The following is a 23,847-nucleotide window of genomic DNA, read 5'->3' as shown; positions in this document are numbered from 1 at the left end:
AGTAAAAAAAAAAATGTGATTGCCTGTGTTTTATATATATTTACACACTGAGTTTGGAATAATACTGTGAAATTGTTAAAATGATGATAATGCCCTTTTAGTGTAATAGCTGTTTGAAACGATCAACCTCAAATTTCAGCCTGTTTTTATGGAATGGAGTTTTGGCCTGCCTGGTGACATCCCCAGGAGGTTCATTAGTTGTTATTTAACCTTTCCTTAACTAGGCAAATAAGAAAGGGAGTTCAAAACCAATAACAGCTAGCTTTCAGTTTTTTCCCTACCCCAGACAGTCCTAGCAAAATTCTTGCTTTAGAAATGTATCTTCGCTAAGAAGCTATTTTTGTTTCTTTGACCATTTTCATTGAAAACAATCACAATAAGGTTATTAATTGTTACCCAGAAATGATTTGATATTGAGATGAAAATGTCTGCATTGGACCTTTAAGCCAGATTGTCCTAGTTTGACGAGAGTGAGAAAATGCAAGGAAGGCTGGCGATGCAGTCACTACTGTGTATTGTTTGTGAATAGTGTATGTGTGGGAGAATAGTGAACAACTGTTACACTGTGTATGTGTTTGCACACGTAGTCAACCACTTGTGTGAGTCAGTGGAGAGATTGAAAGTAGGTGGTCAAATATTTGGATAGTTTTATGACGCTATTAGGATGATCGATAGTAGTATGTCTCTCGTAATAACTTCAGCCACACAATGCACTGAGTGAGCCATGTACTGTACTAATAGGACTAGGCTGCTAGAGGACAATGGGAGCCCTGTGAGGGGTTTCTCTCTGTGGGAGAGTAGGCTGGTCATGCCGTGGCCCATGTCCTCTGACTCTCATACACTGGCCCATGCAACACACGTCACACAGCATCACACACAACGTCACACAGAGTGTCAGTCGGTGTCAGCCATGACGTTACTGGTCCCCAAACAGCCTAGTTCAGGGTGGCTGCAGGTGGGGCCAGGGCCCAAAGGCTGCCTGTCTGGAGGGTCAGGGGTCCATGGAAGCCCTGTGTACCATGTCTGGAGGCCAGTTCCCAGGCTGGCCTGACCCACCATCCTCAGGTCTGGGAAGCATCGACAGGCAGTGGGAAAGGATGTGACCCCTGGCCCTCCCCTGGGGACAGTTGTGACCCCTGGCCCTCCCCTGGGGACAGTTGTGACCCCTGGCTCTCCCCTGGGGACAGTTGTGACCCCTGGCTCTCCCCTGGGGACAGTTGTGACCCCTGGCTCTCCCCTGGGGACAGTTGTGACCCCTGGCTATCCCCTGGGGACAGTTGTGTTGCTCTCAGAGGGGAATGATGTGATCCTTCTGCTCACAACACTCCTTCTGTCAAAGTGACAGACACGGCTCAGATCAACTGGACCAATGAGGACACATCTTCCATTTCACAAGGAGTTCAAATCGAATCAAATCAAATGTTATTTGTCACATACACATGGTTAGCAGATGTTAATGCGAGTGTAGCGAAATGCTTTGTGCTTCTAGTTCCGACAGTGCAGTAATATCTAACAAATAATCCAACAACAACTACCTAATACACACAAATCTAGAGGGATGGAATAAGAATATGTACATATAAATATATGGATGAGCAATGACCGAGCGGCATAGGCAAGATGCAATAGATGGTATAAAATACAGTATGATATGAGTAATGTAAGATATGCAAGCATTATTAAAGTGACTAGTGATCCATTTAGTAAAGTGGCCAATGATTTTAAGCCTGTATGTAGGCAGCAGCCTCTCTGTGTTAGTGATGGCTGTTTAACAGTCTGATGGCCTTGAGGTAGAAGCTGTTTTTCAGTCTCTCTGTCCCAGCTTTGATGCACCTGTACTGACCTCACCTTCTGGATGGTAGCGGGGTGAACAGGCAGTGGCTCGGGTGGTTGTTGTCCTTGATGATCTTTTTGGCCTTCCTGTGACATCGGGTGCTGTAGGTGTCGTGGATGGCAGGTAGTTTGCCCCCGGTGACAGACACGGCTCAGATTAACTGGACCGATGAGGACACATCTTCCATTTCACAAGGAGTTGGTTTGGGATGCAGAGAGAGAGGGCTAAGATCTATGGTGCAATGGACGCAGTTTGCTGCTGGGAATTTCCACGATAACGGAGTGACACTGAGACTAAATTCTTTTCACTTTAAAATGTATGTCAAGAGAATGTTAACAGAAAAACAGCACAAACCGTCATTCTGTTACCGAACTTAACATCTGTACTGTTCTTCAAGTAAATGTGTTTTTGTAAAATTGTCTGTGGAAATTGTTAAAAGTATTCCTTGTGCACAGAGTTTTATGGTTTGTTTAAATTTGAAATCATTGGTTTTAGTTTGACATACATTTTAAAGTGAAAAATCAGTCTCAGTGTCACTCTGTTACAGTGGAATTTCCCAGCTGCACTGTTCAGATTAAATAAGAGACTGTTTGTACTGTGTCAGCTGCATTGGGATGATAAATAATTTTGATTGACAGTACTAAGATCCTACTGCTGCGCCAACAGATATTATAGTCCAGAGCAAGTCTGTGGAAAAGGAAGTTTGTTTATCTGAGGGGCCGGAGGAGGGGTACTGTTCTTCCTGAGATCTGATACGTTAAATACACAGCACAGACTGGGGGACTGGACAGAGGGGTCACCTCTCCCCCTGGCTTGACCCCTGGACACCCGGCCTCCAGCCTTCCCTCTTGGGGAATCACTCTTCCCCATCCTCCCCTCTGTCTCTCTGCCACAGAACCAGGACAGGGATCAGCAGCGTGGAGTGGAGCGGGACAAAAACAGGAGGTGCACAGCACTGCTTTTGCTCCACTGTGGGGAAAAAGGCACATTCCAGGAAATCTCCCACTTCCTGCCTGCAGCCTCCGGACTCCACAGTGCCTGCTGTTCTCGTACCTGACTGGCTGATCTAGCTGGGCTAGAGACATACAACTCAGGGAGGAAAGGACAGGACTGGACAAGAGATGAAAGGAAAGGAACGGACAGGATAGGAAATGAAAGGAGAAGAAAGAAACGGATAGGAAAGGAAATCAGAGGGAGAGGAACCATCAAACTATACATCAAGGGGACAGGACTGCAGCAGCACACTCGCAGAGAAAATAAAACTTACTATCTATAGACATCTCAGAGCAAAGAGGATTTTACAGATCCGACATCCCCAAACTGAAAAAAATACATTTAAAACTGATATTTAAATATTTTTTTTTAGGATATACGTGGAATACTTAAAACTATTCCTTTTTTAATATTTATTTGAAAATAAACATTGAACATCTAATAGTCAAATCATTGTGTAAAAGCAGATGAACTGGTTTTACTCTTTTTGCAATTTTTCTGGTGTTTTGTGGTGAAAAACTGAGCAGGTCGAGCGTAACACGTCACCCTTGTTACACATAGATAGACAGACTAGAAATATTGCACACAACAAGCTTCCATTCCCCCTGTCACAAGGAGATGGATTTCCCAGATGTATATATATATATATCACTGCCAAAGTTTTGGCTTGGTGGCCAAAAAAAGGATCTTCCATTGATCAATATCTAAAGAGTCATTTAAGAAGCTGAATTAGGAACCACTTTGGCCACCCTGTAGACTAGATGTCACAGCCATGCATTTTTGGAATATTGTCAGGCATTACATGCATTTGAGCAAAGATGGAGTTTTATTACCGTATGGTGCCAGACCGTGTGGGATGGTTTGAAGCTGCTCTGCTCAAGTGAAGAGGATCAAGAGGTCACTGTTAGAGAAAGTCTACTGTACTGTTGGAGAATTGGCCGCTTAGTGGGTGTTATCAGAGCTCTCTCGCTCTGTCTCTGTGTGTATGCGTCATAGAGAGTTCACAGCACGGTCAGGAGCTCATAGAGAAGCCCTCTAAGAAGAGAAGAAGCCCAAAACAATGAATCATCAGAAGATTTCTCAGTGCGACTTAGGAAGAATAATTATATTTTGGACTGGATGGAAAGAATAGCACTGAGTGCCTTCCTTAAACTTGACATGAGCAAACAAAGAAGATTCATCCTCACTATTAAAGCATTGGCACCAGTTAGAGCCAGAGAGCCAACGGGCTGGGGTCGCATTGTCTCACAGTAAACCAGTGGCAACTCTGTCATTGCATCATTGCATAGCAAGCAGTACTAGGAAGTACCTCTCAGCATCCAATGTTTGTTTGTTTGTCTCTGTCTGTCTGTCTGTCTGTCTGTCTGTCTGAGAGACACAGGGAGTGATCACTTCCTGATGTCTTTACTCCCACTACTACTGTCATTAATGTGACTACGTTGGGTCCGGAACACTTTGTGCCTGTGTGTAGGTGGGCCGGGTGTCATGCTGTATCTGTCTGTGTGTGAATTATGTTGTCTGCGCATGCAGATTAGTGTGTGTGCATGTTTGTTTGTGTTTTTACCACACTGTCCAGTGTCCAGTAGGGGGCAGTGTGTATGTAAAATGGTGAATTTCTCCAGAGTCAGCACTGGGTTTTCCAATGTAATGTGCAGGTGCAATAATGCCAGAGGAGTTGCTTGTTTGTATGACTTTGGGTTATAATCGGTCATAGCTTCATAAAACCTAAGAGCTAAGAAATCAAAGAGCACAATGTAAATGTCAGTGCCTACTAACAGGCGGAATCTCTGTGACTGTTCAATCATGTAGATTACAGCTTCCCCCCTCTACCTCCATGTTTCTCCCCTGTTCCACCCCTCTCCCCTTTCTTCCTCATGTGTTCCACCCCTCTCCCCTTTCTTCCTCATGTGTTCCACCCCTCTCCCCTTTCTTCCTCATGTGTTCCACCCCTCTCCCCTTTCTTCCTCATGTGTTCCACCCCTCTCCCCTTTCTTCCTCATGTGTTCCACCCCTCTCCCCTTTCTTCCTCATGTGTTCCACCCCTCTCCCCTTTCTTCCTCATGTGTTCCAGCCCTCTACCCTTTCTTCCTCATGTGTTCCACCCCTCTCCCCTTTCTTCCTCATGTGTTCCACCCCTCTCCCCTTTCTTCCTCATGTGTTCCACCCCTCTCCCCTTTCTTCCTCATGTGTTACTCCCCGCTCCACTTTTTTTGCATTCCCCCTTTCTCCCCCACCTGTTCCTTTCCTCGCTCTTCTTCCTGTACTCTACCCTTACTGCTACATGCTCTTTTATCTCTCTTTTCTCCCCTCTATCCCCATGGATTGTGTTTCTCCTCACTCTTATCTTCTCCCCTTCCTCCTGTGTTTCTCTCCTCTCTCTTGCCTTGCCCCTTCTCTCTGCCCCTTCCTCTCCTCTCTCCTGTCTCAACAGCCCGTCTCAGCCTGGTCTCTGATCTACTGTTCCCAGAGCCCTATGTGAGGCTCTACCAGTGGCCTCCTGGCCTCAGCAGCACAGTGATTCATATAGCACAGTGATTCATATAGCCGGCCAGGCTCCAGAGGAATAACATCACCCCTGTCAGTAAACCCCACTAAGACACTCAGAGCTCCTCCCCTCTGGACGACCACCGGGCTGGGGTCGCATTGTCTCACAGTAATCTTGCGGAGCACACAGGCAACGATACACCATGGGTTATACAAACTGATCCTAGAACTGCCTATAAGAGTAGGATGACAAGGCTCTTACATGCGGAGGTCAGTTTTACATTTCCTCTAACATAGCTTCTCCTAGATCTGTGCCTAAAGGGAACTGATATCCAAAGCTTTCAGAGAGGTAATATTAAAGGCTGATCCAGAGTGTTCCACGGTGTTCATCTGGGGGTCAATAGTCTTCAGCTGCCCTCGGCACCAAAACAAGGGAAAAAATCCTCAATTCTGGGCTGTGTTTTAATGATGACTCATACAACTATGTCTAATGTCTTATAGACATTACGGTGATTTGGGGTATCCCCATAGACCTCCATCCTCACCCCTGCCCCCCTGCCTATAAGCCCTAATTAAGATGTGCGGGTCTACCTGTCTGGCCTCCTATTACTCTCACAATTACTGTACCACCCTAATACTGCATAGATACACACGCACAGATCCATATAACCACTGATCGCTCCAAATGTGACTCCAGTCTACATTAAATAGTGCTAGACCGTAATACCTTCAAATAGACACACTAAATATGCAAACACTTTATGGCTGGAGGGTTCTGACTGCAAGTGGGTGAGATGCTGACATGCCAGATTGCACTAGTGCTGACCATGCATATGAATAACTGTCCTGTACACCCCCCTGCACTGCCCACCTGGAATATCAGCCCCGTCACTCCCCTCCCTGTTTGATTTAAAAAAGCTTGGCATAGTAGTCACCATTATTCCGTACTTTTAGGTCAACACAGAAACACATTTCTATGAATGACTATTGAGTGTCAGTTTCCTTCCATGGGTTGTAGCTATGGGAGTTTGTTAAATGACAGTGTTTTGACAGACACACTCAGTTCTCCTTTGTGTCGTAATGACCCACATCCATTGACACAGCGTACTGACACATGACTGCAGTGCCAAGAAATGAAAAGTGAGCTAGAAAGGAAACAGTTTAACCTCACAAGAAATCGCAAGAATATAAGACAAAATGGGAAGGAGGGGTGCTTGGTCAGCTTTTCTGTTTTTCCTTGGAAACCACATCATCGTTGTAGATTTACTCTCTTGATCTGCTATTGCTTCAGATAGTTCAACGACCCACTATCGAAAGGCCCGGTGGGTTTGTTACCAGTCATTGGGCTGTGCTGAACATTGCCTCTATTCTAGGTTATTGACCTATGCGCTTTATAACCAAAGTGCTCTGATATCACAGGCACTAGCGGTGTGTGGGTAAAATCACTATGGAAGCCAAAAAAAAGCCATATAATAACCTAACCTATTGCGTTGTTTGCTCTATGATCTGTCCATATGCCTTGCGATCGTGATATAATGGCCTAAAGGCCAAGAGAATAAGTAGACACAGTGCAGAATAAATTCCACCAGACCTTTGTTTCTTTACAAAACCAGAGAGCAACCTCTGTCAGGTGAGTCCACAAAGCATATTGTATGTAACAGACAGTTACATGACCTACAGCATGGTCAAGCCAGTTAATGATTCCCACATTTAAGACAATTGAACAACTATTGATTTAGAACCACGGAGAGTTACCACAAGTCGCAAAAAAAACAGGAGCTGCCTCCACTATTCCATTTAAAATTGAACATCTTCAAATCATTTCTGCTTAGTCCAATAAAGTGACAACTAAAATATACCAAAAACAATTTAGTCCAATCAACGTAAGCTAAATATGATGTGGCTGTCCATGGTTCTGATTTCTGTGTGCGTGCGTTTGTGCATGACGAAAAAACATGTTGACGCACCCTACTTGTAGAGAAACACCAATGCCGTCCTTCTCTCTTTCATGTTGATGAAACGGTCTATCACTCTGTCATACAGTACACGCTTTTATTTTTTGTTGTCCAAGGCTACCTGGCTAAAATGCTTGCTCGCTAGCCTAACTTCCATTCATGGTTAACGTCAGCTAGTTAAAATTAGCCTTGTACATCTAGCTACATATTGAACTTCAAACCTCTCAGGCCAGGCGCACAAAAATGTATGAATTAATGGTTGGATCAGAATCACCATTATAATCATTGGCCAGTACGGAGAATTAAGTAAAACTACAAGTCCAAATCTCTATCTCCATCCATGGCTCATTTAGGAAAGGGACCATTTTAGCTAGCTAACTAGCCAGCCACCAGAGGACAACACAACAAAGTGCAACAATTCAAGTTTCTTCTGTCAATGATGTACGCTCTCAATGTGATAGGTGTGATGCCAAATCCAAACTGGCTTCCCTTTTTTTGGTGCACCAGCACCATTCACAGTTGAGCTCGCTCAGTTTAGCTCAAGGCTGATTGGCTATTATTTTATACTTTTTTAATCAAGGGATGCTCGCTGGTCATGAATACAAGCCACTGAGAGTGGGAGAACAGAGCACAGTATCATCTTCCAGGTGTCAAGAAGCAGCTCTATCTGTCTTGATGTGATGTGATTGGTCAAAAGACCAAGTAGTGTGAAAAATATCAGAATTGATCTCCCTGTGTAAACGCAGCCTTAGACCCTCATGACATGGAACAGGGACACCTCAGCCTTACAACTCTCTGTCTGACCTGCACGTTGAACCTGTCGCCCATCACCCATAGCCCATAGGGCTACATCACAGGGCCATTCAAACACAGATCCTAAGGGCTTATTGTCACTGAATAGAGTTATCGGGAATACATTTCTATTTACATAATATGTCCATACACTTTTATGTATGATTACCCCGCTAATACGAATATAATATTACAGTAGGTCTACCTTACAACAAACCATGCATCATTTCTTTCAGTATCATGCAAATCATTAGGGTACATGTGGTAAAAGCACATTTCTACTGAAAACGTAGGTATAATGTTAATTCACTGGGGAGTTGAGATGTTGAGCTGTTTTATATGGAACACATTCCCACAACTTAAAAATAAAATACTCATACAGTGCCTTCAAAAACCATTTATACCCCTTGATTTATTCCACATTTTGTTGTGTTACACCCTGATTGAAAATTTGATAAAATATATATTTTTTCACCCCATCTTCGCACAATACTGCATAATGACGAAGTGAAAATGTGTTTAGAAATTTTTGAAAATTTATTGAAAATGAAATACAGAAATATCAAATTTACATAAATAGTCAATACGTGTTAGAATCACCTTTGGCAGAGATTACAGCTCAGTCTTTCTGTGTAAGTCTCGAAGATCTTTTGACACCCGGATTGTAAAACATTTGCACATTATTCTTTAAAGAATTCTTAAAGCTCTGTCAAGTTGGTTGTTGATCATGGCTAGACAGCCATTTTGAAGTCTTACCATAGATTTTTATGCCGATTTAAGTCAGGACTGTAACTAGGTCACTCAGGAACATTCAATGTCTTCTTGGTAAGCAACTCCAGTGTATATTTGGCCTTGTGTTTTAGGTTATTGAATTTGTCTCCCAGTGTCTGTTGGAAAGCAGACTGAACAAGGTTTTCCTCTAGGATTTTGCCTGGGCTTAGCTCTATTCTGTTTCTTTTTATCCTAAAAAAACTTCATACTCCTTGTCGATGACAAGCATACCCATAACATGATGCAGCCACCACCAAGCTTGAAAATTTGAAGAGTGGTATTCAATGATGTGGATTTGTTGGATTTGTCCCAAATGTAACACTTTGTATTCAGGACATAAAGTTAATTTACTTTGGTGGCCTTATTGCAAACAGGATGCATGTTTTGGAATATTCTGTACAAGCTTCTTTCTTTTCATTGTCAAAAGCGTTGAAAAGAGGAACAAAGTAATGTTTTTATCTTCCCTAGGGCCAGTAGTTTTTCCAGGAGTTTGTTTTTAAAGCATCGGACCTGATTTAAAAAAAAAAAAAATTTTACAGCTTATTTGCCTGGTTAGATTAGCCTACCAGAGCAGGAAAAACTCTGGGCCCCAGGAAGACAATTTCCCCCCCATCACTCTGGGGCCTGCCACCTTTGAAAATCACCACACAATGTTACAAATAGGAAAACAAATACATTATATTTGTATGAGCTACCATCTCAAAATGTTGACTTACAAAACACCAGGTGACTCCGGGATGCTGGCCTTCTAGGCAGAGTTCCTCTGTCCAGTTTCTGTGTTCTTTTGCCCATCTTAATCTTTTCTTGTCATTGGCCAGTCTGAGATACGGCTTTTTCTTTGCAACTCTGCCTAGAAGGCCAGCATCCCGGAGTTGCCTCTTCACTGTTAACATTGAGACGGGTGTTTTGCAGGTTAATAACGCTGCCATGTGAAAACTGAGTTCAAACACAGCTTTATTTTATGACTCGCCTAGTTTCATAACTGATCTTTAAGAAGGGGAGAGGAGGGTGGGAGAGAGAGAGATAATAGGGCACATTAAAACAACACTTCACAAGCCAAGGGAGCAGTACTAGTGGACATAAATGCATAACAGGCAGTTATGTAACTGTAGTCTATTAAAATGTTCAACTGGAGCATTTTTTTATCCTGTAACCAATAACAGGATAAAATAAACAAAATAATAAACAAAAATGCAATAATACATGTACCTGTGTAATTCCAATAGAGAATATAGGTTAAGAGAGTGTGCCATCTCTGATAAACAATAACACAAACAGGATTCAGAGTGCCTCTAACACAAACACACTCATTGTTTGGTGTGTCAGTGCCAAAACTAGCTTATAATATGCCACAAAAACACACAGTGCTGATGCAAAGTTTGGTAATAGAATCACGGTTTATGCCGTTTGTGCCGTCATTCTGTGAACAAACTTTGCACTTGCACTGTTCCTCAAGTAAATGTGTTTTTGTAAAAATGTAAGTCATCCTTGTGCATAGAGTTGTATGGTTTGTTTAACTTTGCAATCATTGATTTTTGTTTGACATACATTTTAAAATGAAAAATATGAGTCTCAATATCATTCTGTTATTGTGGAATTGCCCTTTAATACTGAGCCACAGACCTACTAATAGTTGTATTGGTCAAACATACACAGACCTACATTTTCCAACACCATATCAACAATGTTTAGGTAAATTCCACATTAAAAAGATTCAGGGATACAATAGGTATAGACATCCATGCTTGCATCTCTCATGCAAACCTTAAAAGTGACATGGATAATAAACTGTTATTTGTCTACCTCACTGTAATAAGCACACACTAATAGCACATCACATGTACACACAACCATGGGTCCTGTTCCAGCTTCATGGCTGATAAACTGTGAAGCAGTGATGCAGGTTGCCTGAATGCATGAGTGGCCACTCAGCAGGTCAGGGGTGGTCAGAGAAAGCAACAGTGTGTTACCAGCGGTCACTGCTAGCTACATGTGACTGTGCAGCAGAATTGTTGGTGGGAGCAAGAAATGAGGCTTTGATTTCCCGCTCAACAAACCCCTTCCTTATCCTCCCGTTTCCTTAAATCACCACAACCACACAGACTGACATTGGAGGTATAAACAGAGCTCAGCAGAACTACAGGTCACATTTCCCTGTGAAGGTGGATCTCTCTCTCTCTGCTTTCCGTCTCTCCTCGACCATCATTACTGTACACAATCACATTGGACTGTTAATCTTAGTATACTTTGGACATTGAATGGTCTGTCACTGTCTTCTTTTCTGTCAATTTCATGAATCCCTTTGTACTATATCTGTCACTCCCCTTGGTTCTTTCCTCAGGTGTTATTGACTCGGTTTCATGTCTGTATGCTTTTTGTACTATTTATTATTACATTTGCGCTCCCTGTACTTGCTTCCCAGCGTACACGTTATAATACATGTCAGATTCTATCTTTCATTTTCTCCCTGAAAAAAGAAAGTGGAAAGAGGAGGAGTTATGGTGGAGGACCACGACTGCAGTGCACTGGGCAGAGCTCAGCCATTCAACAGCAACACATGAAGAGGCAGAAGGGAGCTAAGAGAAGGGGGAAGATTTGAGACTGAGGATAGGCAATGACAATGCGAGAGAGATGGGGCTGTTTGGGAAGGAGTTCAGCCCCTCTGTGGTTTTTCCTGCTATCCCACATTGGTTCCTCCCTCAGCTAATGACAGACTTAGGGTTGCTTGAGAGGAAGGAGTAGATCAAGTACATTTTGTAAGTGAACAATTAACACAGTACAATGCTTGCTTGAATATATTCACAGATGGCTCTAAGAACCCTAAAACAGGGACGGCAGTTGCAGCTTTTAGTGTTCCTGAGTTTAAGGTGGCAGTGACAAAAAGAGCAATGGAGTTGCTGGCCATACTCTTGACTGTTGAGTGGATGGAGGAGGTGAGGCCAGACATGGTAGTCATCTGCTCTGACTCCTGTGCAGCACTGATGAGCTTAAATTCATTTGTGTCTAAAAGCAGACAAGATGTATTGTATGAGATTGTGCAGGTCTTGTATAGGGTGGGACAGATGGGTACTAGCTCATGTGGGAGTAGAGATGAATAAGGAGGTGGATGTTCTCACCGAGCAGGCTCTCAAACATCCTAATGTTGAAATGGAATTATTAGTCAAGCAGAAGCCAAAGGGTTAATAAACAGTGGTTAAAAACAAATGGCAAGAGGTGTGGAACAGGGTGGGAAAGGGAAGACGCCTGTATAATATCCAGGAAAAGGTGGGGGCGGGGAGGTCCTCGGTTTGAGAGAGGAGGTAGGAAAGTGTAATCACATGGCTGTGACTGGGCCACACAACGCTCAACAGTACATGGAAATTGGTAGGTGGAGACAATGGAACACATTCTATTTCAGTGCCAGCAATATGGGAGGGAAAGGGAGAGATTGTTATTACACTGGAGAAAAAAAACGATAAAACACAACATGTAAAGTGCTGGTCCCGTGTTTCATGAGCTGAAATAAAACCCAGAAATGTTCCATATGCACAAAAAGCTTATTTCTCATTCTGTGCACAATTTTTTTTTACATCCTTGTTAGTGAGCATTTATTCTTACCAAGATAATCCATCCACCTGACAGGTGTGGCATATCAAGAAGCTGATTAAACAACATGATCATTAAACAGGTGCACCTTGTGCTTGGGACAAAAGGCCACTCTAAAAGGTGCAGTTTTATCAGACAACATCCCCACAAATGTCTCAATTTGGGGGAGTGTGTAATGGGCATGCTGACTGCAGGAATGTCCACCAGATCTGTTGCCAGAGAATTGAAAGTTAATTTCTTTACCATAAGCTGCCTCCAAACGTCATTTTAGAGAATTTGCCAGTACGTCAAATCGGCCTCACAACCACAGACCACGTGTAACCACGCCAGGACTTCCACATCTGGCTTCTTCACCTGTGATATCATCGGAGACCAGCCACCTGGACAGTTGATGAAACTGGGTTTGAACAGCCAAAGAATTTGTGCACAAACTGTCAGAAACAGTCTCAGGGAATCTCATCTGCGTAATCTTTGTCCTCACCGAGTCTTGACCTGACTCCAGTTCGGCATCGTAACCGACTTCAGTGGGCAAATGCTCACCTTCGATGGCCACTGACCCATGAAGAACACACTTCTCCAGCATATGAATCCCGGTTTCAACTGTACCGGGCAGATGGCAGACATCATATAAGGTTTGGTTATGTCAACATTGTGAAGAGAGCCCATGGTGGTGGTCAGGTTATGGTATGGGCAGGCATTAGCTACGGACAACGAACACAATTGCATTTTATCAATGGCAATTTAAATGTACAAAGATGCCGTGACGAGATCCTGAGGCCTATTTTCGTGGCATTCATCCACCGCCATTACGTCACGTTTCAGGATGATAAATTCACTTGCTCATGTCGCAAGGATCAGTACACAATTCCTAGAAGTTGAACATTTCCCAGTTCTTCCATGGCCTGCATACTCACCAGACATGTCTCCCATTGAGCACGTTTGGGATGTTCTGGATCGATGTGTACGACAGCGTATTCCCACCAATATCCAGAAACTTCGCACAGCCATTGAAGAGGAATGGACAACATTCCACAGGCCACAATCAACAGCCTGATCAACTTTGCAAAGGAAATGTGTTGCACTGCATGAGATAAATGGTGGTCACACCAGATACGGACTGGTTTCTGATCCATACCTTTTGTTAAGGTATCTGTGACCAACAGATGCATATCTGTATTCACAGTCATGTGAAATCCATAGACTAGGGCCTAATGAATTTATTTCAATCGACTGATTTCCTGACTGTCTCTGTCAAATTTTGGAAATTGTTGCATGTTGTGTTTATTTTTGCTCAGTGTACATTTAAGGAATAATGGTGTTGAAGAGAAAAGCTTAAATGAGATGCTGAATAAATCTTCAGGTGACCCAGTATTTAATTGTGTAGGGTGGATTCGGAAATAGTGGGACACATTTTGCGTTTCTGTCTTCTGTAACCTCTTTCAACATCTTTCCAACATATTAGCCCAACACATGATACATTTCTGAAATCTTCAAGATGTTTCCTAACTGAAAAAAAATCATGCCTCATATTCACAGGAGACATGACACACCCATTTGTGTATATTGAGTCAAAACCATATTGTCAGTTCGCAATTGGTAGACTGGGACACCATTATTATTGTACCCCAATGACAATTACATTTTGTGTGATTATGAAACATCTGAGGATTTCAGAAATGTATTATGTGTTGGGCTAATATGTTGGATAGATGTCTGAAGAGGGTTTACAGAAAACAGAAATGCAAAAAGTGTCCCACTTTTTCTGAATTCACTCAAATTACAGTACTACAGTATCATAAGAACCAGAGCCCTGCCTAACCTAAGTACAGGGGTCCCTAATATAAACTGGATCCCTTTCCTCCATAGGAAAATCCTATAAATAAGAGTGTCCCACTTTAGCTACTCCTGCTGTCCTACTTTAGCTTGCTATGGTTGGTATAGCAGGACAATAACAAAAAATGACTTCATTACAAAACTGAAAAATATTTGGCAACTTTCTGTATTTTAATGCAGTACATACTGTATTGTGCACATTTACGTCACCATTTGTCACAGTGCCTTATTTATGACAGTTCCATAAACTTAACATCAAAACAGAAGCAAAAACAAATGTCACTATTCTTACCGTGTGCTTCAGGAGAGGTTATATGGCCATGCCTGGTGCCCAAATTAATGATGAATGTCACACAGCTGAGAGTCGAGTGGAGACTAATGGATTCAGTTCAGTCAGTCGTCAAAAGCCCTTCCCAGCTAGCTACTAGTTTATGCTGGCTATACAGAAACTTTGGGATGTCCCTAACCTTAACCCCTACCCAAATGGTACCTTAACCATTTTTGTTTCAACTTCTATAGAGCCCCACAGTGGAGGTGTCATAATACCTAGAGGTCAAACAGAAATGGTTCCAATCGTTTTTCCACCAGGGTAAGCCTACATGAAACAGCCCTTATTTTAATTGTTTCTAAAATTCCCTATGGGAAAAAATGAATGGGGGAAAAAAACGACAAACCATTTCCGTTTGACCATTAGGTTTTATGGGTATTATGACACCAGCACTGTGGGGCTCTATAGATGTTGAAATGTAAAATGGTTAAGGTACCTGTAAGGGTTAAGGTTAGGGATGTCCCAAGGATTCCCTATAGAACTAACTGGCACAACTCCGATAAAAAGTGCGTTTTTTTTATCACAGTTGCTGGGACGTCACTTGTCCTACTTATAAATCGGTATACTCATAACAACCTAAGCATTACAAAACGTATATTTGACCAAATAAACTTCGCACAAAAACTTCAAGCTTGGTGAGCGAAAAAAATGCCGCCTGCTGGAGAAGACATTGTTGGCCGAGATATCCCTCCCGCTCCCCTTCCTCTCTGCCTTCCTTGACAATGATCCACACTCCAGTACAGTTGGTGGCAGTAATGCGCCTTAACGTTGGTTGCCAACCGCCATATAAAATCCACAGAAGGAGAACAAGAAGATTTGAAACCAAGTGGGGACAATGCAGACAGATTTGTGACAGATTGTGTGTGTGTGTAGTGGAGGAGAAAATATTTTACAGAGCAGGACCATGTGGCTGGGGACTTGAAATATTTCTGCCCAGGGTAGATTTACCATATTCTGATGCAGTCCTCGGATCATAAAGCGCTGGTCATGAGATTCACCTGAAAAATTAAGATGGTAAAAAAGTTTTTTTTTCTTTTTCTGTGCTGCAGACTATTTTGCGTTTTAAGAGTCATCTTTAGAGGCTGGAGGTTGATGGGCTATTAGGCTTGGGAATGTAACAGATAATGGAATAGAGGGGTACATTATAACATTGAGTTAAAATATTTTATTATATTGACAAGCTAGTCGAGTTACTGTTCTAAAAATTGAAATAAATAAATAATCAAAAGATGGAAGGGAGGCGAGATCAATTGGGGCCATTCTAGCCAATTAGTGACCACATACTCGTGTGAACTGGCACATCTCTGATAGTGTTTTTTTCAAAGTTGCCAAAACGTATCGGTGGATTCGTAAAACCTAACCATTATCAAAATTATTTTCGATTAAATAAGCCTCACGTGGGTAGCAAATTAGTAAAATTGTTGATCAAATTCGACACTCGTTAATACACCCTCTAGACCAGGGAGGGGCAACTTTAGCAGTGGGGACCACAAAAACATCTGAACTCATGAGGGGCCTGCTGTGGTTCGTGGGTCTGTGTACCCAAAATGCGATCAAAACATTTACTCCCCCCCCCCCCCCCCCCTCATGACAGTGAATATAACAAGTGGAAGTTCGTTTTTTTCCTGCAATTCGGCGCGTTTTGCCATGGGGCGGAGAGAAATTAGCAGTTTTACAGTTCATTTTCAACAATTCTAAACATTTTGGCATAGGATAAGAGGAAAATGTTTTCGGTTTTCAATATAACTGATTATCAATGGGGCCCACCCTGGTCGGTTTTTCGACTACACTCACTACAAGTTTAGATAGCTGGCCGCTAGACGAATTTACCAATCTAGAAATGTTTTGCTGACATGGGCTAATTGAGTGACTGCTGTTGCGCAACCAAAATTTGAAAGTACACCTTGTGTATTCTATTCTAATTCTCAACAGTAAATTGAGACCAACTGAGTTCGCCCAAAAAGGTTTTGTTTATTTGACTTGCTGTGTTATTGTCTTGCAGCTAAATAGTCTATGGATGAGAAAATAAACCAGACTTTTTTTTCCCGACATGTAGAGTGTTTGCATAGAACATTGAGGCAACAATTGCCTGCTGCGGTGCATTTCCATTGAACTGTAACTGTATATTAACAGCTGGATGTAATGACGTCACAGCTATAAAAAAAAAAAAAGTGATTTGCAAAGACCTGGAATGTCGAATAAAAATGTAGGTGGTTGAAGTCTTTCCATTACCCATTTAGGCTAATTGTGCATTTAATAAATTGGCAACAGCCATTATCCCCTCCAACCTATTGGTTTCATGTCTCAGGTAGGCTGGCAGGCATGGCTAGAATGCAAGAATTTACTAATATTTGCCATATTCTAATAATTATCGTGCCAATGTATCACCACAATCTGTGCAATGGTGAAACTTGCACTTCTGTAGCTCTGAAATAATTGGATGATGAAACTTTCATCCAGCCTACCACAAGCAAGGCGAAGCAATTTGTGCTCAGAACATTCAAGCATTATCCAGGTCCTGAGTGGGAGTTATGTATATGATTAAGCCAGTGAAAGCAAGACTCTAACCAGGTTTCTGTCCAACCTTTTTTTGTTTGTATGCGAGTAAAGTAAACATTGGTTAAAAAATGTCACGACTGGCCTGATGGAAACAACACATTTGTGAACTTTCCAAGAGTCAAGTGATGACGCTGTGTGTGGTCCTCCCACTACGACTCCAGAAACCATGCAGTTTATTATGCTACAGATGACAAATTACGAACTTCACAGGGTGGTGAAAGTGCAAGGTGATGAGCTTGTTGCTCCTTTACAATAAATATTGAGGGTCTTATTCTGGTGACATGATGATCAATGCTCGGCTGCAGTTTGACAAATAAAAATGTCCATAATAATCACATGTAGGCCATTATCTGCAAGCTGTTGGCTAGCGTGTACCTGCCATGACCCGAGTGAGTACATGACCCAACATTGTTTTTGACTGTAGAGTTGAAAATGTGATTGAAACCCTTTTAGCTGGTTATTTTTATGTGCACTGCGTCATCGTGCACAGCTTTTAATCTGCAACAAGTACATTTGACGGAAACATGTCTGGTGGGAAAATGTATGTGGATTTTAGAATATTTGCATGAAAGTTGGATGGAAACCTAGCTATTGTCTGTGTGGTGGTTTGTTTTCTGTTGACTTGTAATCTTATTTGTTTAGTGGAAAGCAAGATGATGTAAACGGTGAGCCACACTGGTGCTTTTTTTTACTGTTGTGGCACTTCTCAGAGTGCCATCCAACTAGAGATTCTATGCAAATACAGTGTGAATGTATATTTTTGCTACTCGGCAGTCAGTACATTTCCAGTGGCTAGATATTTGCCAGAGAGCAGTGCTGACTGATAGTAAAGAGCTGGTAAGTTGGACAGAGTCTGCTGTCCTCTTTGCCTCCCTCTTTGAGCCAGAGGACAGGCTCAATGAGGGGCGCTCTGTTCCGTGATTACAATCAGATTGGAGTGTTTCTTGTTGTAGCAGCAAGTTCTCTCTCCCAAATCGGCTTAGAATTAAATATAGGGTGTTGTTGTCTCAACACCTATCCCTGGTTTTTTACATTTTGTCCCGTTGCAGGTGGAGGGTTGTGAAAGAAAGGAAACCAGCTGTAAAGATCCGGGAAGGAACATTGGAGCGGCTGGTGCAGACCCAACTGATGGCATTCAGGGACGATAAGCTTGCCTACACCAGCATCTTCCTGTCCACATACCGCACCTCCGCCAGCACGCACACCGTGCTGCAGCTGCTAGACAAGTACGTCTGGTTCTGGGCTGGGGGCCCATGGTGGCTAGAGTGTATAGCAGGAGCTGACAACAGCTGGTCCTGATGGGACCTAGTGAGTGCAGGCTTTTGTCCCAGTCATAGTGCTATAACACCTGGATCAATAATCAACATGATTTTGATGAAGTCACGTATGTGTAAGTGTTGAGCTGGGACAAAGTGTGTATAAACTGTGGCTCTCCAGAACCATGGTTGAAGAACACTACTGCTCTATATTGAGAGGCTGAGGAGACTGTTACTGGTGGGATTGGAACAATGCAGGATAAGTATACATTGTTTTAATACTAATAGTCAAATTGTGTCTGTTTCTAGTTGTTCAAGAAGGTGATTCCTCACCACTGCCTGGGCTCCATCTGGTCCCAGCGGGATAAGAAACAGAACAAGCACAGTGCTCCCACCATCCGTGCCACCATCACCCAGTTCAACGCTGTGGCAGCGTGTGTGGTCAGCACCATACTGCACCGACAACAGATCCGCCCGCTTCTCAGGGCACGGGTCATCAAGCGCTGGATAGACATCGCTCAGGAGTGTCGCGTGCTTAAGAACTTCTCCTCTCTCCGTGCCATTGTGTCTGCACTGCAGTCCAACCCACTCTACAGACTGAAGAGGGCCTGGTCCTGGGTGCCCAAGTGAGTCTTTCTTTCACAACCTGAATGCATATGAACTGATTAGTCACAACTCATGTGGAGGAGTTCCTATGCATTCCCAATTAGTTCTAGTCTTTCTCTATGTAATTCCCCAGAGACAGCATGTCTTCATTTGGGGAGCTATCAGACATCTTACATCACAAACTCTACCTGACCAGCAAAGAGCTGCTGATGAGGGTGAGACTCTGCTCTTTTAATACCATCATATGAGAGGGTTTGGTTTTTGGTGTAGTGATTGAATGTAGTAGTGATTTGATAGTTACACATCTACTTTTTCCCCTACAGGAGGGCACCTCTAAGTTTGACAATCAGGTAGGCTGTGCTAAGGAGCACCAGAAACACACTCACAAACGATTCCAGAGGAAAAATGAAATGGTGAGAGATGAAGCAAGCCACTGGCAGTTTGTGTTCAAGGCCCTGTTTGTTTACATTTTAAGGAGAGGAGTCAAAAGTGAGATAAGCTTGGCTGTGCCTGCTGATGTATCGGTATGATTTTGAACCATTGCTCTGTCTTTCCTCCCAGGGTGCCATGCAGGGGACGATACCTTACCTGGGCACCTTCCTGACAGACCTGACCATGTTAGATACGGCCCGGTCAGACCTAGTAGAGGTGAACCTTACTATCATCCTACTCATTCTGTTTGGTTGCAGAATTCTCCTGTGTGTTGTGGCCGCTGTTTGCATATAGAGCATGAGTATTTGAGGAAAGTGTTTGACAGTTTTTAGTCTACCACCACTGTTTGTCTAGCCAGCACAGTGTGGTATCATTGTTCAGTCTTTCACACTCCTCTTTGTGTTCTCTGCAGGGGGGGCTAATCAACTTTGAGAAGATGCGAAGGGTGAGTGTCATTTTTAACCCGTTCTAACCCACTAATTAGGTAAAGGGTGAAAGGTCATTGTTAGTAGTCAGCTTTTTACATTAAGAATTTGTTCTTAACTGACTTGCCTAGTTAAATAAATTGACTGTGACCTTGATCTCTCTCTGACTCTGCGGGAGTTTGAGGTGATAGCTCGGATCAAGCTGCTGCAGTCTGCGTGTAACAGCTACTGTCTTATTGCTGACGCTGCCTTCCTGCGCTGGTTCAAGTGCCAGCCTCAACACAGAGAGGAGGAGAGGTACAAGCGTCAGTAAACATTCACACTCTCTCTACATCAGCTCTTACTCCCTCTATCCTCTCTGCTCCATCTCTTTCTGATTGTTTGACTCCCACTCGGGATAAGTGGACTGGTAGTAGTGATATCATGATTATTCTCTGTCTTCTGCAGCCATGCCATGTCTTGTGACATTGAAGGAGTGGGAGACAGAAGTAAGACTTTATGCAAACTTTGCAAGGGCATTGTCAAGAGACTTAGCCAGTAAGTACACACTGGAGGACTTAACATGATGTGTACTGTACGTAACATTGGGATTTAAAATAAATCTAACCTGAAATAATAGACATGATCAAATTCTGTTGACTACAATCAGATTTGGAACCGTAGCCTTATTGGTCTCTATTTCCGTCTGATGCTGAGGAGGCTTAAGTGTCAAACTCTTGTTAGTTTGCAATTTTGTAACGTTAACTGGAGCACTGGCATTTTCCAGCTCTAATGGCAGGTTTGTCAATTTATCTGTCTAAAATCAGCTCACTGAGCTGGGAGGGGTGGCAATATTTAAGTTGTGTCCTAAAAACAACCCCAAAGTGACAATTTCATGCAGCGCTAATGGGATGTTTTTAAGACTCAAAAAAAGCAGGTTGTGGTTAACGCAGTTGATAATGGCATTGATTTTGAGAGTGGAAGTGTAGCCTATCCAGCCATGAAGCTGGATCAAAAGTAGCCTATGAATAAATGGGTTTTAAATGGTCTACATAGTGCTTCGAAATATGTTGGAGGTTTTTGCCCTCATGCCTTTTCATTATTCACATACCTGCATTTCGCTTGTTTAAGTAGGCTATCCATCCCTATTTTCAAAGAGCACCAGAGATTTTTTAAAATCTGCTTCGCACATGGGCAATGATACAATTGACAGGAGCCTAGTGTATTGTATAGATAGATGTGTGACTGGTACGCGTAAAGACATTTAGGCCTACAGTACGTGTGCACAGTGCCATGGAATGAGCGAAGGGATTTTATGATATTGTGCTTCTGACCCAATCTTATTTAGAAATATTGTTGTCATGGGTTTATGGCTCGACTGCAATGCAATTTCATCGGCTATTTCTGGAAAAGTGCAAATATGATCTGTAAGATGGTTCCATTATGTTTACAAAACATGACATTTGAAAGCAGTATAATGGTGAGTGGATGTTCACCCTTTGTCTTTATATTGGAGCTTTACCCAGGTAGCACATAATGTCCTGAGAACAGATGTTTCTTAGAGCTTGGTGAGAGTGTGGTTGTCCTAGGATTATTTTGCATACCACCTTCCCACAACCTTCTGGAAATCAAATCAAATGTATTTGTTACATACACATGGTTAGCAGATGTTAATGCAAGTGTAGCGAAATGCTTGTGCTTCTAGTTCTGACAATGCAGTAATAACCAATGAGTAATCTCACCTAACAACCTAATGATGAGACAATTCCAAAACTACTACCTTATACACACAAGTGTAAAGGGATAAAGAATATGTACATAAAGATATATGAATGAGTGATGGTACAGAACGGCATAGGCAAGATGCAGTAGATGGTATCGAGTACAGTATATACATATGAGATGAGTAATATAGGGTATGTAAACAAAGTGGTATAGTTTAAAGTGGCCAGTGATACATGTATTACATAAAGATGCAGTATATGATATAGAGTACAGTATACATTACTCATCTCATATGTATATGTAAACATTATATTAAGTAGCATTGTTTAAAGTGGCTAGTGATATATATTTTACATCCATTTCCATCAATTCCCATTATTAAAGTGGCTGGAGTTGAGTCAGTGTGTTGGCAGTAGCCACTCAATGTTAGTGGTGGCTGTTTAACAGTCTGATGGCCTTGAGATAGAAGCTATTTTTCAGTCTCTTGGTCCCAGCTTTGATGCACCTGTACTGACCTCGCCTTCTGGATGATAGCGGGGTGAACAGGCAGTGGTTCGGGTGGTTGCTGTCCTTGATGATCTTTATGGCCTTCCTGTGACATCGGGTGGTGTAGGTGTCCTGGAGGGCCCCATGATTGTTGCTTGCTTTGGAACGTTCTCAGTATAGGGGAGTTGCAGCGATGAGACAAGATTGCAATTGGATATCACAAATTTGGGGAGAAAAAAAGGAGGTAAAATAAACACGTTCCGTTCTCAGCATCAACAAAACTCTTAAGTGTCTTCAGGCATATTGGCTGCGCCCCCTAATTGGCCACACCTGATCTTACTGAGTGCTTGTTTCCTTTGAAACGGGGTCTGTTTGTATATGGTTGGAACCAAAATTGGAAAACAATATTTTCTTTCTAAACAGAACAATTTTTTAAAAAATGACTAATGTTCTTTTCTGTTCCTTTTTTAACCTCTGAAATGTAAATATTTTTTTAAACATTTAGTTTGACATTAAATTACTTCACCAATCACTGCAGATAGAGTAGCTTGCTATGGCTGATTTTTCTTATCTGTATCGGGAAGTTAAGAGCAAATTGTATTTTGCCGTAACGGCATGGTTTAATCATAGTGCTGCCAGTCACAGTGTAGGGCGTGAGATGCAAGAGCGGATGGAGGAAGCCTGCCGCTGGGCATCTTTTTATGACATGCATTATCTTCGTCCCACAGAATTATAACTTTGAAACGTCTTTGAACTTCAGAATTTGTTTAAAGTTGGACCAGAGCTAGCTAGCTAACAACCTTGTTTGCAGAGCAGCACTAGAATTTAAAAACATCTTCACCTTTTTTGTAGTTAATTCAATGGGAAACTGCATCCTTTAACTATCATTGGAAAAGTTAATCAAATCAAACTGATTTATATAGCCCTTCTTACATCAGCTGATATATCAAAGTGCTGTACAGAAACCAAGCCTAAAACCCCAATGCAGCTGTAGAAGCACGGTGGCTAGGAAAAACTCCCTAGAAAGGCCGAAACCTAGAGAGGAACCAGTCCTCTTCTGGCTCTGCCGGGTGGAGATTATAACAGAACATGGCCAAGATGTTCAAATGTTCATAAATGACCAGCATGGTCAAATAATAATATAATAATATGAGACAGGAGGGGTCAGGAGACACTGTGGCCCCATCCGATGATACCACCGGGCAGGGCAAAACAGGAAGGATATAACCCCACCCATTTTACCAAAGCACAGCCCCCACATCACTAGAGGGATATCTTCAACCCCCAACTTACCATCCTGAGACAAGGCCGAGTATAGCCCACAAAGATCTCCACCACGGCACAACCCAAGGGGGGGCGCCAATCCAGTCAAGAAGATCACGTCAGTGACTCAACCCACTCAAGTGACGCACCCCTCCTAGGGACGGCATGGAAGAGCACCAGTAAGCCAGTGACTCAGCCCCTGTAATATGGTTAGAGGCAGAAAATCCCAGTGGAAAGAGGGGAACCGGACAGGCAGAGACAGCAAGGACGGTTCGTTGCTCCAGAGCCTTTCCGTTCACCTTCACACTCCTGGGCCAGACTACACTCAATCATATGACCCACTGAAGAGATGATTCTTCAGTAAAGACTTAAAGATTGAGAGTCTGCGTCTCTCTTATGGGTAGGCAGACCATTCCATAAAAATGTAGCTCTATAGGAGAAAGCCCTGCCTCCAGCTGTTTGCTTAGAAATTCTAGTGACAATTAGGAGGCCTGCGTCTTGTGACCGTAGCGTACGTGTAGGTATGTACGGCAGGACCAAA

The 23,847-nt window shown here is 42.6% G+C and overlaps 1 protein-coding gene across 1 annotated transcript in view; it reads left to right on the top strand.

The window, feature by feature from the left end:
- Positions 1-1,001: 1,001 nt before the first annotated feature.
- The window catches only part of LOC115145017 (ral guanine nucleotide dissociation stimulator-like 1), a 37,866-nt gene continuing 15,020 nt past the window's right edge, over positions 1,002-23,847 (top strand). Inside the window, exons 1-10 of the mRNA XM_065002791.1 lie at positions 1,002-1,065; positions 1,158-1,338; positions 18,184-18,364; positions 18,700-19,016; positions 19,130-19,211; positions 19,320-19,409; positions 19,558-19,644; positions 19,841-19,897; positions 19,993-20,150; positions 20,301-20,390. Of these exons, the coding sequence (XP_064858863.1) occupies positions 1,002-1,065; positions 1,158-1,338; positions 18,184-18,364; positions 18,700-19,016; positions 19,130-19,211; positions 19,320-19,409; positions 19,558-19,644; positions 19,841-19,897; positions 19,993-20,150; positions 20,301-20,390 (1,307 nt within the window). The remainder of the gene's footprint in view (positions 1,066-1,157; positions 1,339-18,183; positions 18,365-18,699; positions 19,017-19,129; positions 19,212-19,319; positions 19,410-19,557; positions 19,645-19,840; positions 19,898-19,992; positions 20,151-20,300; positions 20,391-23,847) is intronic.

This window comes from Oncorhynchus nerka, linkage group LG17, assembly GCF_034236695.1.
Source record: "Oncorhynchus nerka isolate Pitt River linkage group LG17, Oner_Uvic_2.0, whole genome shotgun sequence".
In the NCBI taxonomy this organism is placed as follows: domain Eukaryota; kingdom Metazoa; phylum Chordata; class Actinopteri; order Salmoniformes; family Salmonidae; genus Oncorhynchus; species Oncorhynchus nerka.
Note: the sequence above shows the minus strand (reverse complement) of the source record. Positions and strands in the feature narration are given on the sequence as shown.